This window comes from Oncorhynchus gorbuscha, linkage group LG12, assembly GCF_021184085.1.
Source record: "Oncorhynchus gorbuscha isolate QuinsamMale2020 ecotype Even-year linkage group LG12, OgorEven_v1.0, whole genome shotgun sequence".
NCBI lineage: Eukaryota > Metazoa > Chordata > Actinopteri > Salmoniformes > Salmonidae > Oncorhynchus > Oncorhynchus gorbuscha.
In genome coordinates, this window is record NC_060184.1 from 70,528,030 (window position 1) to 70,545,965 (window position 17,936).

General features: G+C 41.2%; 1 protein-coding gene across 2 annotated transcripts; it reads right to left on the bottom strand.

The window, feature by feature from the left end:
- Nucleotides 1-824: 824 nt before the first annotated feature.
- Nucleotides 825-8,504, bottom strand: mcur1 (mitochondrial calcium uniporter regulator 1). 2 transcript variants are annotated; one of them, XM_046292851.1, is made up of 9 exons: nucleotides 8,137-8,504; nucleotides 7,468-7,578; nucleotides 7,265-7,368; nucleotides 3,313-3,414; nucleotides 2,540-2,581; nucleotides 2,097-2,168; nucleotides 1,885-1,938; nucleotides 1,586-1,700; nucleotides 825-1,218 (listed from the first exon to the last, which is right to left on the bottom strand). In XM_046292851.1, exons 1-9 carry the CDS (start codon nucleotides 8,438-8,440, stop codon nucleotides 1,163-1,165), a joined length of 960 nt encoding a protein of 319 aa, XP_046148807.1. In that variant the 5' UTR covers nucleotides 8,441-8,504; the 3' UTR covers nucleotides 825-1,162. The 2 variants fall into 2 exon arrangements, with proteins under 2 accessions (XP_046148807.1, XP_046148808.1); XM_046292852.1 differs by having other exon boundaries at nucleotides 8,449-8,488.
- Nucleotides 8,505-17,936: the final 9,432 nt, after the last annotated feature.

Below are 17,936 nucleotides of genomic sequence, written 5' to 3' on the forward strand. Positions count from 1 at the left end.
GCCAACAATCTCTTCCCTCAGTAAGAACATTGAAGATGCGTCATGGCTGGGTCTTCCAGCATGACAACGCCCGAAACACACAGCCAGGGCAACTAAGGAGTGGCTCCGTAAGAAGCATCTCAAAGGTCCTGGAGTGGCCGAGCCAGTCTCCAGACCTGAACCCAATAGAAAATCTTTGGAGGGAGCTGAAATTCCGTATTGCCCAGCGACAGCCCCAAAACCTGAAGGATCTGGAGAAGGTCTGTATGGAGGAGTGGGCCAAAATCCCTGCTGCAGTGTGTGTAAACCTGGTCAAGAACTACAGGAAACGTATGATCTCTGTAATTGCAAACAAAGGTTTCTGTACCAAATATTAGGTTCTGCTTTTCTGATGTATCAAATTATGTCATGCAATAAAATGCAAATTAATTACTTAAAAATGTAATTTTCTGGATCTTTGTTTTAGATTCTGTCTCTCACAGTTGAAGTGTACATATGATACAAATTACAGACCTCTACATGTGCTTTGTAAGTTTTGCAAGTTTTCAAATACTTGTTCTGCCCATTGTATGTGCTGCTTTCCTTTTATACAGTTTTACAATATCTACTATGGTCATAAAAAATTGTTAATTGGACTGATGGAATGTGTGTTCCAATGACTGTAGTGTCTACAACAGTTAAAATATACAGAGCTGCATCTTACTGGTTACATAGCCGGAAATGCACTTTGGACAGCATGGCAATTACAGTATATATCGATGCATTTTTACAACATACTTCTCAAACACAACATACACAGGTTCCTTGCCTAACAGTGCATGTACAAACAAATACATACATCAGGATTCTATCTTTAAATTACATGTCATTTATTTTGTAGGGTACTCTATGAAAACACAACCAATTAAAAATCCTATAAAAATGTTGGATAGTGCTTTACAAGTGCAGCCTTTCGCATTTCATGGTTTGCTGGGTTCATCTTCTAAATCATAAGTCATTGGTCCTCAGAAATATCAATGTCAATCAACATCAAAGCATTTGATCTGTCTTCATGCCATCAGCCAGTGGTTGTTTGTTCCTATAGCAATTGACTATTTATCAAACACAAAATGGTGGCAGTTCAAATGGGTTACTTTTGAGCTACAGTGGTCCAGATGACCAGCTCTTCCTGTACTCCCCGGAGTCACATCCAGATGCGATAGAATCCGAGAACCACAGTGAGACAAGTGAAGACTGAACCTGAAAGACATGAGGAGTCCGTCAGTCAGAACCAGAGATACTAATTGTGTATCTATTTCATTTGAGGAACATAATGTTATCCATCATTTATAGTATTATTATTGAGCAAATAATCTTTACGTATTAGCCTCGAGGCATTCGTCAGAGATTTCCTCAGTCAGAAAAAGCTCTGACGAAGGTCTTGAGGCCAATGCAAAGCTTAATAAAGAGCAGTGATACTAGCAAGAGCAGTGTGCGGGTTTCTTCTTTTTTCTCATCTTATTCATCTTGCCATGCATCTGCCACAAAGATAGCTCAGATGTGCGAGTGCTTTTTAAATATTGAACAAATAAGACTAATGCATGGATACATGAATGACACTTCTTACCTGCAAGGTATTTGATAGTATCAAGTTTGTGAGCTTCCAACATGGTTTTCAATCCTGCCACTTCAGTGTCGATTTTCATATTGGACCGAGTCAAATGACAATTTTGCTCAGCATTCTAAAGCAGACAGATTTGCCTATTATTCACAAACCACAGACAATATTCTCATCATAACAACTAAATAACAAATACAAGGTGAAAAGACATCATTGAGATGGGTGTTAAACATGCAAGGTGAATGAAGTAACCCGTTAAGAGCTCTAAAGTAGAATGGTTTAATCATAATGTACAGTATACAGACCATTTCCATCATCTCGGTCTGACTTTCCATGAGTCTCTTCTCATGCTCTGATTTCTGAAAGTCAAATAGTCTATCAGAGTCGAAACTGTGCTGTCAAATTTGCATTAAATATTGATAAGAGCAAGATATACTGTATGTAATAAGCAAAGCATCACACCTTCATCCTATGAATACTAATGTAAAAAACATAATTGTAATACTAAGACATTTACCATTTCTTTCATGCTGCTTTTTTCCGAATTCATATCCAAGATATTGTCAAAGCGGACTTTATTCATCACATCCTGCAACAGAGAAAAAGGTGGCATTCCGTCATTCAAACACTCTCAATGGTTCTGAAGTGCTGTTAAAGGCTGCAATCCAAACTGATCATCGCTCTGTTTCACAAAGAGTCATAATTTGTAAAGTTTTCTATATCTATACACGGTGTACACGCACAATCATCACAAACAGATGAAATGTTGGCAGCAACATGTGCGTGATCTGCAGACATTTTCACAGAAATTAAACCAGAAGCTAAGAAATTATAATTTATTTGGTAAATAATTGCGGCATCACTGTGCCTTCTTCAGGGTTATAGTTTATTCGCCGTTAGTCAGCCCCAGCTCGTGATTTTTATTCAACACAGAAATTAAACCACCTTAAAACAACTTACAGCCAGTTGCACCTTCAGTTGCAGTAGCTCTAACTTGACTTTCTGTAAGAAAAGATTAATCAATTCATTGATCTACTTCAAATGCCTGACTTTAAGGAAATAACATGGCCCCCCAAAAAATTCCATCCACTGTATCAGTCATGTGACCACAGAGGGAGCAATCCTATGTTTTCATTTCAGATCAAGTGAAAGAGAAGATGCAAGGTGAAGAGACAACTTTAAACTATTGACATGCAACCAGTATGACCTGGGACACCACATGTGTGGACTCTCCATAGGATGTACTTGATGTCAGTGATTGGCCAGAATCCACACACCGTCACTGTTCAAATGACAAGGAAGAACACTGACTACCACTGAAAAATAAGTAACAAGGAATATATATAAGGTAATCCTAACCCTCATGTGTCACATCACAGGACCCTCTTCCCACTGGGCACACACTGGTTGAATCAATGTTTCCTCATCAATTAAATTATGTTGAACCAGCGTTGAATAGATGTTGAAATGACATCTGTAAAGGAGTAGACATAAAAGGCTCCCTGATGTGCTTCAAGTGATGATAGGATTAGAGCACAGGAGGTTGGTGGTACCTTAATTGGGGAGGACGGGCTCGTGATAATGACTGGAACGGAGTCAGTGGAATGGTATCAAATACATGGTTCCAGGTATTTGATGCCATTCCATTTGCACCGTTCCGGCCATTATTACGAGCCCGTCCTCCCCTCAGCAGCCTCCTGTGGATTAGAGAACTCCTACAAATGAATACTCACCTCATTCTCTGCCAGCAAAGTAGAGAACTCACTCTTTTCAAGGATAATCATGTCCTTTTTCACCGATGCAATTTGGGAAAACACTCTCTGCAACATGATCTCCTGCAATTCATGGCCACAGCGAGTCAGTCTCATTATTTACTTACACGTATTATCAATATATATATACACACACACACACAAAAGTATGTGGGACACCCCTTCAAATTAGTGGATATATACACACACACACACACACAAAAGTATGTGGGACACCCCTTCAAATTAGTGGATTTGGCTATTTCAGCCACACCCGTTGCTGACAAGTGTATAAAATCGAGCACAAACACACAGTCATGCAATTTCCATAGACAAACATTGGCAGTAGAATGGCCTTACTGAAGAGCTCACTGACTTTCAGCGTGGCACCGTCATAGGATGCGACATTTCCAACAAGTCAGTTAATCAAATTTCTGCCCTGCTAGAGCTGCCTCGGCAGGTGCTGTTATTGTGAAGTGGAAACGTCTAGGAGCAACAACGGCTCAGCCGTGAAGTGGTAAGCCACACAAGCTCACAGAACGGAACCGGCGAGTGCTGAAGCGCATAACAGTCGTCTGTCCTTGGTTGCAACACTTACTACCGAGTTCCAAACTGCCTCTGAAAACAACTGTTCGTCGGGAGTTTCATGAAATGGGTTCCATGGACAAGCAGCCACACACAAGCCTAAGATCAACATCACAATGCCAAGCATTGACTGGAGTGGTGTAAATCTTCGCCGCCATTGGGACTGTGAAACAGTAGAAACACCTTCTTTGGAGTGATGAATCACGCTCCACCATCTGGCAGTCCGGCGGAAGAATATGGGTTTGGCGGATGCCAGGAGAACGCTACCTGCTCGAATGCAGAGTACCAACTATAATGTTTGGAGCAGGTGGAATAATGGTCTGGGGCTGATTTTCATGGTATGGCCTAGGCCCCTTAGTTCCAGTGAAGTGAGATCTTAACACTAGAGCATACAATGAGATTCTAGACAATTCTGTGCTTCCAACTTTGTAGCAACAGTTTGGGGAAGGCCTTTCCTGTTTCAGCATGACAATGCCCCTGTGCACAAAGCGAGATCCATACAGAAATGTCCCAGCAACAATGTTCAGCCATCTAGTGGAAAGCCTTCCCGACAGAGTGGAGGCTGTTATAAATTAAATAAAATTGTATTTGTCACATGCGCTGAATACAACCTTACAGTTAAATGCTTACTCACAAGCCCTTACTCAACAATGCAGTTCTAAGAAAAATACCTAAAATAAATACATAAATAAAGTAACAAATAATTAAAGAGCAGCAGTAAAATGTGGTGAAGCCACATAAAAGTAAAATAACAATAGCAATGCTATATACAGGGGGGTACTGGTATAGAGTCAATGTGCGGGGGCACCGGTTGGTTAAGGTAATTGAGGCAATATATACACTACCGTTCAAAAGTTTGGGGTGACTAAGAAATGTCCTTGTTTTGTGTCCATTAAAATAACATCAAATTGATCAGAAATACAGTGTAGACATTGTTATTGTTGTAAATGACTATTGTAGCTGGAAAGGGCTTATTTTTAATGGAATATCTATAGTTGAAGTCAGGAGTTTACATACACCTTAGCCAAATACTAGAATACCAAAGGCCTGCAAGGCTCTAATTGCTGCAAATGGAGGATTTATTGACAAAAGCAAAGTTTGAAGGACAATTACTATTTAAAAGAAAAATCATTATTGATAACCATGCCAACATCTTCACTATATTTTATATACATGAAATGAGTAGCAAAATGAATATTTTCATTTTCTTTTCGTAATTGACTGTAGACTCTGCCACATACCTCGTGTCTGAGCCGTTGAATTGCAACTCTACTTTGTCTCTATACTGACGCCTAGCTTGTTTGATTGCCTTGCGGAGGGAATAGCTACACTGTTTGTATTCGATCACCTTGCCCTGGTTAAAAGCAGTGGTTCGCGCTTTCAGTTTCGCGTGAATGCTGCCATCAATCCACGGTTTCTGGTTTGGGAATGTTTTAATCGTTGCTGTGGGTACGACATCTTCAATGCACTTTCAAATGAACTCGCTCATCGAATCAGCGTATTCGTCAATGTTGTTGTTGGACGCAATGCGGAACATATCCCAATCCATGTGATCGAAGCAGTCTTGAAGCGTGGAATCAGATTGGTCGGACCAGCGTTGAACAGACCTGAGCGCGGGAGCTTCTTGTTTTAGTTTCTGTCTGTAGGCTGGAAGCAACAAAACGGAGTCGGGGTCAGCTTTTCCGAAAGGAGGGCGGGGGAGGGCCTTATATGCGTCACGGAAGTTAGAATAACAATGATCCAGGGTTTTACCAGCCCTGGTTGCGCAATCGATATTTGGCCGTAGTGGAGTTTGGAGTGTGACTGTTTGAGGTTGTGGACAGGTGTCTTTTATACTGATAACAAGTTCAAACAGGTGCCATTAATACAGGTAACGAGTGGAGGACAGAGGAGACTCTTAAAGAAGAAGTTACAGGTCTGTGAGAGCCAGAAATCTTGCTTGTTTGTAGGTGACCAAATACTTATTTTCCACCATAATTTGCAAATAAATTCATAAAAAAATCCTACAATGCGATTTTCTGGATTTTTTCTCTCATTTTGTCTGTCATAGTTGAAGTTGAAAATTACAGGCCTCTCTCATCTTTTTAAGTGGGAGAACTTGCACAATTGGTGGCTGACTAAATACTTTTTTGCCCCACTGTGTGTGTGTATATATATATATATATATATATATATATATATATACAGTTGGTAGAGCATGGCGCTTGTAACGCCAGGGTAGTGGGTTCGATCCCCGGGACCACCCATACGTAGAATGTATGCACACATGACTGTAAGTCGCTTTGGATAAAAGCGTCTGCTAAATGGCATATATATATATATATATATATATATGCGGTTTCCAGTTTACATAGAGTCAAATAAAGTTTGTTCAGGGCCATCGATGTGTCTGCTTGGGGGGGGGAATATACGGCTGTGATTATAATCAAAGAAAATTCCCTTGGTAGATAATGCGGTCGACATTTGATTGTGAGGAATTCCAAGTCAGGTGAACAGAAGGACTTGAGTTCCTGTATGTTGTTATGATCACACCACGTCTCGTTAATCATAAGGCATACCCCCCAGCCCTTCTTCTTACCAGAAAGATGCTTGTTTCTGTCGGTGCGATGCGTGAAGAAACCAGATGGCTGCACTGACTCTGATAGCGTCTCTCGAGTGAACCATGTTTCCGTGAAGCAAAGAACGTTACAGTCGCTTATGTCTCTCTGGAATGCTACCCATGCTCGGATTTCAATTCTATCTCAAGGCCACCAGACTGTTAAACAGCCACCACTAACATTGAGTGGCTGCTGCCAACATACTGACTCAACTCCAGCCACTTTAATAATGGAAATGGATGTAAAAAATGTATCACTAGCCACTTTAAACTATGCCACTTTTATCTTTACATACCCTACATTTCTCATATGTATATACTGTACTCGATACCATCTACTGCATCTTGCCTATGCCGTTCTGTACCATCACTCATTCATATATCTTTATGTACATATTCTTTATACACACACGTGTAAAGGGATAAGGTAGTAGTTGTGGAATTGTTAGGTTAGATTACTCATTGGTTATTACTGCATTGTCGGAACTAGAAGCACAAACATTTCACTACACTCGCATTAACATCTGTTAACCATGTGTATGTGACAAATAAAATTGTTTGATTTGGATCTGAGGACCCATGTCATATCTTTTCAGTCTCTTTTCAGTTTGAGGGGGAATAGGTTTATAGCAGCAAAGGGGAACCAACTCCATATTAATGCCCATGACTTTGGAATGAGATGTTCAACGAGCAGGTGTCCCACATACCTTTGGTCATATACTGTATGTTGATATGAAAAAAGTCCAGCCTCACCTGCTGCACTTTGGTTACCATGTCATTATAGATTAGATCCATGTTGGAGTGTGTTGTCCTGACCATCATCCTGACAATTACCTCAGCTTGCTGAGTGGTGAAACCTGTTGATGAAAACAAAACACTAACTGGTTTCAAACCAACCACTGAATTAAATGTATGGGGGTTACTTCAAATTACACAAATAAAAAACATTTTCTAACCATTGTCTTCGAGGAGTCGAACCAATGCATGGGTATCAAAATACAGCCGTCGGTTTCCAGACTTTGTCATATCCGTTTTCAATTCATACTGAAGTATAGAGGTGCTCAGCTCTGATATCCACATAAAAGGAAAAGTTAGATGTAGCGTACAGATCATTACATGACAAATTATTTATTTATAACCACCATAGGATCCTGCATCAAATTAAGAAAATGTTATGCAAATGTACAGCACTCAGAGGGTGATATGAAGAGATACATGTCATGTATTTAATGTATTGTAGTGGCATATCTGTCCTGGTGTTGAATGCATTAACACTGGGCCTTTTTCTTTTTAAATCTGCTCCGAAATATTCATCCAACCTCACGAGGTCACTCAAACCCCGGTTGCAATCGATTTCTACTAGTCACCACAGCCACAAAGTGCTATATTGTAAAAAGTAAAACAAAAATATGGTCTTAATTTAAGGTTATGGTTAGATGTAGGGTTAAATATAGGGTTAGGTTTAAAATCACACTTTAAGATAGGAATTGCAGAAATGGGCGTGGTTTATGACGTTGTGGCTGTGGTAACTAGTGACGACCGTTGCAATCTGAACCCGAGCTGGCAAACTTATTTTTGATAGTGTCGTTTGTTGTCTTCTTTGCTCAGACAGTGTACATACATACCTCTGACAAATAAAAATCTCCGTTTAAAAACCTTAGTTGCTCTCACTCCCGTAAATAGTCTCATTCTCCATGTTCGTTTGTCAAGGTTGCAAGAGCCCGAATCGGTGTTACATTGTTTACAGCGGGAATGGATGCTGCTCGTCAAAATTGTGTTCAGAGAGGAACTGTTAGGTTGGAGCGCAACTGTAGTGAAACTTGCTCTGTCCCCGCGTGTCCTCTTTTCTTGCTTACTATACCAATAGTCCGAGTTTAAAGTAGATTTATTCAACCGCGAGTGAAATGCAATTCTTTGTTTCAATGACATTGTCAAACCTTTAGTTCACTTTCACTGGAGTTTCCTGCCCGAGTTCCCATAAATACGTCACCACGTTGACCCTACGTTGACATAACTAGGAGGGTTTGGTTTTAAAGCAACAGTTTACTATATTTTCTTACTACGCTAATCTAGTCCTGATGCGTTTGTCAATCTTTACTGTATTTGTTCAAATTGATATGAAAAAATATGCATTGTTTATTCTTGCATATGGATGTTACACATTCTTATTTTACTGTATCAAAAGCATCCTTTTGGGGTGTGGGACTGACAAGGATGAGCAGTGCCTTATGCATGATTTCTAAAGCACCTACAGGCATAATATTGGGGTTATGAATACTCTTTAAGCCTTAAAAGTGATGTTTAATTTACATTGGGACTGGATACAAGATTGGAAGGCAGCTCCTCAGAGAGCAGAGCACACCCCTACTCCCTGAAGTGGTGCACAGGCCATCCACTGTGTTTGGGCAACATATTCTCATCTACATCACTTGCAATGTTTGTATTTGTCATATGCCTAAGTGGAAGTCTCCCGGTTTGCTTAAATTGCTGGCACAACTGCTAGCCTGACTATAAAGCTGTGGACAGCAACATGGAGACCACCCTTGTTCCATTTGATTTAATGTAGAAACAGTTCCGTACCCTCTGTACCATCTCAGGTATTCGGGTTCGGGAGGACTCTGAAGACAGAATATAAACAGAATACTACACAAATGATAGAATACATATTTTTCAAAAATTACTGTATTGTGAAAGCCTGGACACAATATCCGTGACTGTAGGCTATCGGATGAAGTTACAAATCAAGTTAAAAATCTAATCAAAATCAAATGTATTTGTCACATACACATGGTTAGCAGATATTAATGCGAGTGTAGCTAAATGAATTGTGCTTCTAGTTCAGACAATGCAGACAATGCAGTAATAACCAACGAGTAATCTAACCTAATCTAACCTAACAATTCCAAAACTACTACCTTTTACACGTTTAAATGTTTTACTCACGTCGGTTGCAGTGAAGGAGAGTCCACAGGTTTTGGTAGCAGGCCGTGTTAGTGGCACTGTATTGTCCTCAAAGCGAGCAAAGAAGTTGTTTAGTCTGTCTGGGAGCAAGACATCCTGGTCCACGAGGGGGCTGGTTTTCTTTTCGTAATCCGTGATCGACTGTAGCCCCTGCCACATACCTCTTGTGTCTGAGCCGTTGAATTGCGACTCTACTTTGTCTCTATACTGACGCTTAGCTTGTTTGATTGCCTTGCGGAGGGAATAGCTACACTGTTTATATTCGGTCATGTTTCCGGTCACCTTGCCCTGGTTAAAAGCAGTGGTTCGCGCTTTCAGTTTCGTGCGAATGCTGCCATCAATCCACGGTTTTTGGTTGGGGTATGTTTTAGTTGCTGTGGGTACGACATCTTCAATGCCCTTGCTAATGAACTCGCTCACCGAATCAGCGTATTCGTCAATGTTGTTGTTTGACGCAATGCGGAACATATCCCAATCCACGTGATCGAAGCAATCTTCATGCATGTAATCAGATTAGTCGGACCAGCGTTGAACAGACCTGAGTGCGGGAGCTTCCTGTTTTAGTCTCTGTCTATAGGCTGGGAGCAACACAATGGAGTCGTGGACAGCTTTTCCAAAAGGAGGGCGGGGAGGGCCTTATATGCGTTACGGAAGTTAGAATAACAATGATCCAGGGTTTTACCAGCCCTGGTTGCACAATCAATATGCTGATAGAATTTAGGGAGTTTTGTTTTCAGATTAGCCTTGTCAAAATCCCCGGCTACAATTAATGCGGCCTCAGGATATGTGGTTTCCAGTTTATATAGAGTCAAACAAAGTTCGTTCAGGGCCATCGATGTGTCTGCTTGGGGGGGAATATATGCGGCTATGATGATAATTATTTTGGTAGATAATGTGGTCGACATTTGATTGTGAGGAATTCTAAGTCAGGTGAACAGAAGGACTTGAGTTCCTGTATGTTGTTATGATCACACCACGTCTGGTTAATCATAAGGCATACCCCCCCCCCCGCCCCTCTTCTTACCAGAAAGATGCTTGTTGCTGTCGGCGATACGTGAAGAAACCAGCTGTCTCTACTAACTCCGATAGCGTGTCTCGAGTCAGCCATCTTTCTGTGAAGCAAAGAACGTTACAGTCGCTTATGTCTCTCTGGAATGCTACCCTTGATCGGATTTCATCAACCTTGTTGTCAAGAGACTGGACATTGGCGAGTAGTATGCTCGGGAGAGGTGCGCGATGTGCCCGTCTCCGGAGCCTGACCAGAAGACCGCATCGTCTGCCCATTTTACGGCAACGTTGTTTTGGTTCGCCGGCTGGGATCCGATCCATTGTCCTGGGTGTTGGGCAAAACACAGGATCCACTTCAGGAAAGTCGTATTCCTGGTCTTAATGATGGTGAGTTGACGTTGCTCTTGTAGTTGACGTTGCTCTTATATCCAGTAGTTCCTCCCGACTGTATGTAATAAAACCTGTATGTAATAAAACCTGATTACCTGGGGTACCAATGTAAGAAATAACACGTAAAAAAAACGTTTCCTAGGAACGCGAAGCGAGTTGGCCATCTCTGTCGGCGCCGCAAGGTGTAGCCATCTCCTGTCTCTCCTCCTGTGGTAGTCTCTTATCCAGTATCCATCTCCTGTCTCTCCTCCTGGGGCAGTGTGTTATATTGTAGCCATCTCCTGTCTCTCCTCCTGTGGTAGTGTCTTATCCAGTATCCATCTCCTGTCTCTCCTCCTGTGGTAGTGTCTTATCCAGTATCCATCTCCTGTCACTCCTCCTGGGGCAGTGTGTTATCTTGTAGCCATCTTAGCCATCTCCTGTCTCTCCTCCTGTGGTAGTGTCTTATCCAGTATCTATCTCCTGTCTCTCCTCCTGGGACTGTGTGTTATCCCGTAGCATCTACCACAACCTATTGGACATGATAATTTACAGAAGGGGTCACCATTTTCAGAGTATTTTGCCAACCCTAATCACACTGTGCTGGCTCAGATTTTTGGTGTTATTTTCATCTCATCTTATCATTGTTCCAACAGCTATGGTGGATGTGCAGCCAGGCTAGCGAGTGCAGCACAGCTCAGGAGGCTCAGTAGTGTGACAAGGGTTGACTGATTAGACAGAATATTTTGGTATTGTCTAGATTTGTGAGAATAGGAGCAGATGATAAGAGCAATACATTATTGTAGCCAGGACTGTAGGAGATAGCGGGGCAATGGGGGTGAATTATTGCCTTTGTTGAGATAACTGACATAACTGTGTTTTGTAAACACCACTGGTTTGGATATGGTCTTAGGTTACATGTATGGATTTACAAACCTTTTTTGGTGTTGGGGAGACAGTTGGAACATGGATTGTGTTAAAGTGTGAGGGTTTCAGCTTGGAACCTGAAACAAGCTGTATGTATATCTTCTCTGATTGCAACAACAAAAAAGTAGCCAGCCCAGTAAAACTTAGCCCCTTATTCTAATACATTGCCACACATAAGTTGTAGGTTGGTTGTTTGACCAACGTGATGCTTAAGATTGGCACAGGTATGTAACAGAGACTACTATTAAATACCGGTAAACAATTCACTTCCTCCCTCTCTATCTCCCTCCTTGAGATTATGCCATACAACACACATTTCTCCAACCTTTTCCCCGAGCTTCAGAGGCTGGGCTACCGTTTATCTCAAACACAAATTCTGAACTGTGACTTTAAATAAATGATCTAATTTGAATGTATGCTGTCATGTCTGTGATTTCTCCCTGAGCTCCATTAGCACACTTAGGCCAGTAGTAATGCCTGGAACATGATAGTTCATTAGTTGTCCTCGACACAATGTTCCGGTAATTTAGCATATTTGAGAGGACTATGTCAGCAATCATTGGTTCAGCAGCTATTCATCTCCCTCTCAGATGTGTGAAAATAATGTAGCTAGTGGCCAGGATGCTTTATGTGAGTACCGTGTCATTTATTTTTGGGGCATCAGGAGGTGCAATTTCTCCGCAATTTGCGATAACCAAAGGCTGAACATTTTTTAAATAACAACCACACGCTGAGGTCATTATTAGTTACCTAATGTAACTTTGAAAAGAATCAGAATCTCCTAACTAACTTGAAGCCCGACACCAGGTTAGACAGATTGCAACAAATTATGACGCAGTTTCATTGATCCAAATCATGATACGGGTGGTTATTAATAAGGCCTTGGAGCTCGGCCTGGAAGATTATCATGTATTACAGCTATGGCTAATGATCTTATTGCCACAAATCTATTTTTGGATAAGCCTAAGGACCTTGTATAGGGGGCTAGTCTAGTCAGGTAGGTAGAGCTGGACTGGACATTTCACAGGCTGTGGATGGGAGAGTGGCAGGTGTGCAGCAAAGGTAAACCTACTACCGCACTGTGCATTTCTGGCACTCTGTAACTCTTCAATTACACACACACGTTCCGCTTTAGGTGAATTCGTCAGAGGTGAAAATTACATTCTCGTACTGTTTAAATGCAAAGACTGAACATGGTAAATGATTTACTGTAATGTTCCAAATAAACAATGAGCATATGCTAAACAAACAAATGTGTATTGTGTTAGTATTTTGTGTTAGTCTGTATCCATATAACAAGGTATTAATGCAATCACTGTATCACATAACATCCTGAGGTCAATATAATGAGTTCCAAATCCACTTTAGATTTTCCATCCTTAGGGTATAGGACAGGTATTCCCAAACTTACCCAGCAAAGCACCGAACAACAGACAGGGACGTTGGACCATCAAAGAGGTGCAAATATGATAACTACATTGATTTGGGGTTCACTTATATTGGGAGTAGTGCCTTTCCTCAGCCACAGTGTATTATATGTGCAAAAGTACTCACCACTCGATGAAACCTTCACTCTTGCGCAATTAAGATTACTTTTGAATATAAGATAATATAATATAATTGCAACAGATACCATTAATAAGAATGGGCTAGAAGCATCTTATATGGTGAGCTACCGAGTGGCTAGGACAGGCAAGCCCCATACTATTGTGGGGGACTTAATTCTTCCTGCTGCCGCGGATATTGCTGGAACAATGCTGGGGGAAAGGCCCAAAAAACAATGTCTTCATCAAACAACACTGTTTCACGACACATCAGTGACATGGCAGGAGATGTTTAGAAACAATTACTGCTTCGCATACAAGCCAGTGAATTCTATGCGTTACAGCTGGATGAGTCAACAGACGTGGCAGGCACAGCTCTTGGTATGTTCGTTACATTTATGGGGGATCAATTAAGGAAGACATCATCTTCTGGAAACCAGGACAACAGGAGAGGATATTTTTAAAGCACTGGACAGCTTAGTGACATCAAATGGACTTTGGTGGTTAAGATGTGTTGGTATCTGTACTGATGGCGCAAAAGCCATGACAGGGAGACATAGTGAAGTGGTAACGCGCGTGCAAGCAGTTGCTCCCGATGCCTCTTGGGTACACTGCAGCATCCACCGAGAGGCTCTTGCTGCCAAGGGAATGCCTGACAGCTTGAAAGACATTTTGAACACTACAGTGAAAATGGTTAACTTTGTTAAAATAAGGCCCCTGAACTCTTGTGTATTTGCTGCACTATGCAATGCTATGGGCAGCGACCATATAAGGCTTTTACAACATACAGAAATACACTGGTTATCAAGGGGCAAAGTATTGACACATTTATTTTAAATTGAGAGATGAGCTTAAAATTTTCTTTATTGACCATAATTTTCACTTGCCGGACCGCTTGCATGATGACGAGTTTCTCACACGGCTGGCCTATCTGGGTGATGATTTTTCTCGCCTAAATGATCTGAATCTAGGATTACAGCAAATATATTCAATGTGCGGGACAAAATTGAGGCTATGATTAAGAAGTTGAAGATCTTCTCTTTCTGCATTAACAAGGACAACACACAGGTCTTCCATCATTGCATGATTTTTTGTGCGCATTTGAACTCAAGCTTACAGACAATGTCAAATGTGATATACTGAAGCACCTGAGTGAGGTACGTGCGCAATTAAGCAGGTGCTTTTCCGAAACAGATGACACAAACAACTGGATTCGTTGTCCTTTTCATGCCTCCGTCTATTTACCGATATCTGAACAAGAGAGCCTCATTGAAATTTCAACAAGCGGTTCTGTGAAAATGTAATTTAATCAGAAGCCACTGCCAGATTTCTGGATTGGGCTGCGCTCAGTGTATCCTGCCTTGGCAAATCGCACTGTTATGACACTGATGCCCTTTGCAATCACGTACCTATGTGAGAGTGGATTCTCGGCCCTCACTAGCTTGAAAACTAAATACAGGCACAGACTGTGTGGAAAATTATTTAAGACTGAGACTCTCTCCAATACAACCCAACATTGCAGAGTTATGTGCATCCTTTCAAGCACACCCTGTGGTGAGTTATTCACAATTTTCAATTAACAAATAAGGTTTTATATGCAAGATGGTTAAGTAAAGAGCAAAAATATTGATTATTATTATATTATTATTTGTGCCCTGGTCCAAAAAGAGCTCTTTGTCACTTCCCACGAGCCGAATTGTGACAAAAACTCACACATATTCTTATGTTTAATAAATTTATTGTATAGTGTGTGTGTGGGGCAGGCTTACAATGATGGTAAAAAACAACATTTGAGAGTGTGCTGACCCTGGTGCTAGAGGGGGTACGCAGCTGGAGGTTGAATGTTTGAAGGGGTATGGGACAATAAAGAGTTTGGGAACCACTGTTATAGGACATATTACCTTTATCACAATAACTTAATATACAGTATTGCTTGGCTAAACTACAATCTTAATCCAGAAAGGTCTTAGCAACCTAAGGAAAGTGCCTAATAATTATCACAACCAATAGAATTAAATAAAACATTCTGCAATAATGTTATCATTTGATCTATTTTTAAAAGAAAGGAATCTTGGTTGCTGACCCTCCCAAGCACCATTTTCCTACAAAGTGGCTCTTAGTAGACCAGGTAATGCACTGAAGCTGCTGTTATAGACTAGGTAATGCATTAAAGCTACTCTTATAGTAGAACTAGTAATGCATTAAAGCTGCTGTTATAGACCTAGTAATGCATTAAATCTGCTGTTATAGAACTAGTAATGCTCTGAAATATAAGAAACATATTTTCAGCGAGTGCTTTTTGACCCACAGGGAGAAAGCAGGTTGTTATGTGTTGGTCATTTGTTTGTAAGTGCCTGACATCTTTACACAAGATGTAAAATAGGACAGCCGGCATGGCCCCGGAACTACACACTGATATCCACGCATATATTCTTTAAGTATTTATATATCATGTCATCATTCAAATTGTTAAGATATTGGTACTGATAACGATAAGGGTCATAGTTTAGGAGAATAGATTTCTGCATATTCATGTATGTATGAAGAAATGAAATACTGAATATAAACAGTAAATAGTTGGCTACACAGATTTATTTCATGTGGGCACAACAGACAAGACCATTAAACATTTCTATTATATGCGTTAGTTTTTTATAAATATTAATTTTCCAGAAGTATAGCCTATCATCACCATTTACTCAGCAGATAAGTAGACTGATCCCTTTGTGTGAAGAGTTAAGGACAGAGTTATTTATAGAAAAACAGTAGACAATAAAACCTGATGTTTTGATATTTTATACCAGATAATCCCTTGAGATAAATGACTGTTATATATATGATCCTATCAGCCGTCCTGAGCATCTCTCCTTTATGAGTGAGTCGATAAGAGCCTTCCACTCCTCCAGGTTCTTTGAGCTGGTAGTGCCATCGTCACCCACTTTGTTGTTGATGAGTGGAATGAGGGCTGCTGGTCGAGAGCTGCCGACCCCGTCACAGCAGGCGTGCGCAAACCTCACCCGCCCTTCAGTCTGCAGGTCACCCTTACACTCACTCCCCAGCCAGACCCCTCATTCAACACTTTGCACCCTTTCCCAATCCACATACTTTGCACACTTTCCCCTTTCCCAATCCACCTAAAAACACCCCCCGGTGTAGAAAAGTTAAATGAGGTGTAGGAGGATACGGGTCCTTAGCAATAGCAGTGATAATCCAGAGATTGACCCCTTTCTCCTCATCACTCAGCCACATAATGCCAGGGTATATCTGGTGTGCTTTCTGGAATAAGAGCAAGCGTATATCGTGGTAGACTTGGCAATAGAGGATAAAATGAGTTTCATTCTCTATTTCTCTAAGGTCACAATAGTTACATAGTCTTTCCTCTTCCATTTCACCACAATACCGCCCTCTACTTCTCATCCTGTCTCCCTAACCTGCCTACCGCCACTCCCCCAGTGCTCTCTCCCTCTCCCGCTCTCTCTCTGTTTGGGTGGAGACAGGTGTGCTGGAGGCAGAGCAGATCTCCACCACCTGCAACCTTTTCCATAATCAATACCTCTACAAATACTCAGCCCTGCCACTTTCACACTGCCAGATCGTAACCTCTGCTCAGTCAGTCTGCATTTTTTTTGCAGTTTGTTCCTGCTTAGATTCTGTTTCGTGTTATGCCTGGTTTCCATTGCCTGATGCTGTTTTCCTCCCCGCTACAGTTCTGCCAGCTCTGACTTTGGCCTCTGTCTCCAGTCCCACGTCTCATCAGTCCTGCTACTCTATCCTGGACCCCCCACTCCACTGCGTCCTTGGATTCCTCTCCGGACCTGCTTACTCAGTCCCAACTCCCCTCGCTCCAGCCTCAGCCTCCGCAATGGGCTTCCTGCAACCCGCCCGAGCTTCCCCTGGCCTGCACCCCATCTTCCCCATGTTTCAAAAAATACCTTGGTTACCTCATCTGAGTCTGCTCTTGGGTTCACCTGTTCTGCTCCACGTGACACCTGTTTTAATATGCTGAGACAATATCCCTGATCTTACCTGTGCACATAGCGATCTCTTGCTTTTAGGTGTTATTATAGAGAATAGAAACTGTACCATGATTTTGTTCACCATTTTGTCACACTTCTGAAATCTGTTCCAAAATATGTAAATGCTATTAAACAAAAACTGATTAAAATGAAAGACAGCAGAAAGCCACACCAGCTTGGCCAAAACCAATGAATGTTGTTAAAAATGTGGATAGAAGCCTAGGCCTACCATTAACCATAACATATATTATGAACAAAATGTCATGGTAGTTTCCCCACTGGGCACAGACATCATGTCAATATTTAGTTTTGATTTCAATTTGGTTGAGTTGTCAACAAACGTGAAATCAACAAAAAATGTCACTCTGCCATTGGATTTCGATTTAAAAGTTGATTTTAAAAAAAGTCCTTACATTGACTTTTTGCAAATCCTATAATTTTCCCCAATGTTGATTCAACGTCATCGCATTTATTTAGTTGAAATGACGTGGAACCAGTGTTGATTCAACCAGTTGATGCCCAGAGGGTATTTAATAAATACACATTTTTAATGGATAGTGACTGTCACATCACCTTCACAGAAACATACCAGCCATGAAA

What these genes read in the sequence shown, in the direction of transcription:
- mcur1 (XM_046292851.1), bottom strand. Translation starts at nt 8,440, where the DNA reads ATGTCATTGAAACAAAGAATTGCATTTCACTCGCGGTTGAATAAATCT. An exon ending in TGGTAACCAAAGTGCAGCAG is followed by an intron (nt 3,415 to 7,264) that starts GTGAGGCTGGAC and finishes CATGAATTGCAG; the next exon opens with GAGATCATGTTGCAGAGAGT. An exon ending in AAAGCAGCATGAAAGAAATG is followed by an intron (nt 1,939 to 2,096) that starts GTAAATGTCTTA and finishes TTTGACTTTCAG; the next exon opens with AAATCAGAGCATGAGAAGAG.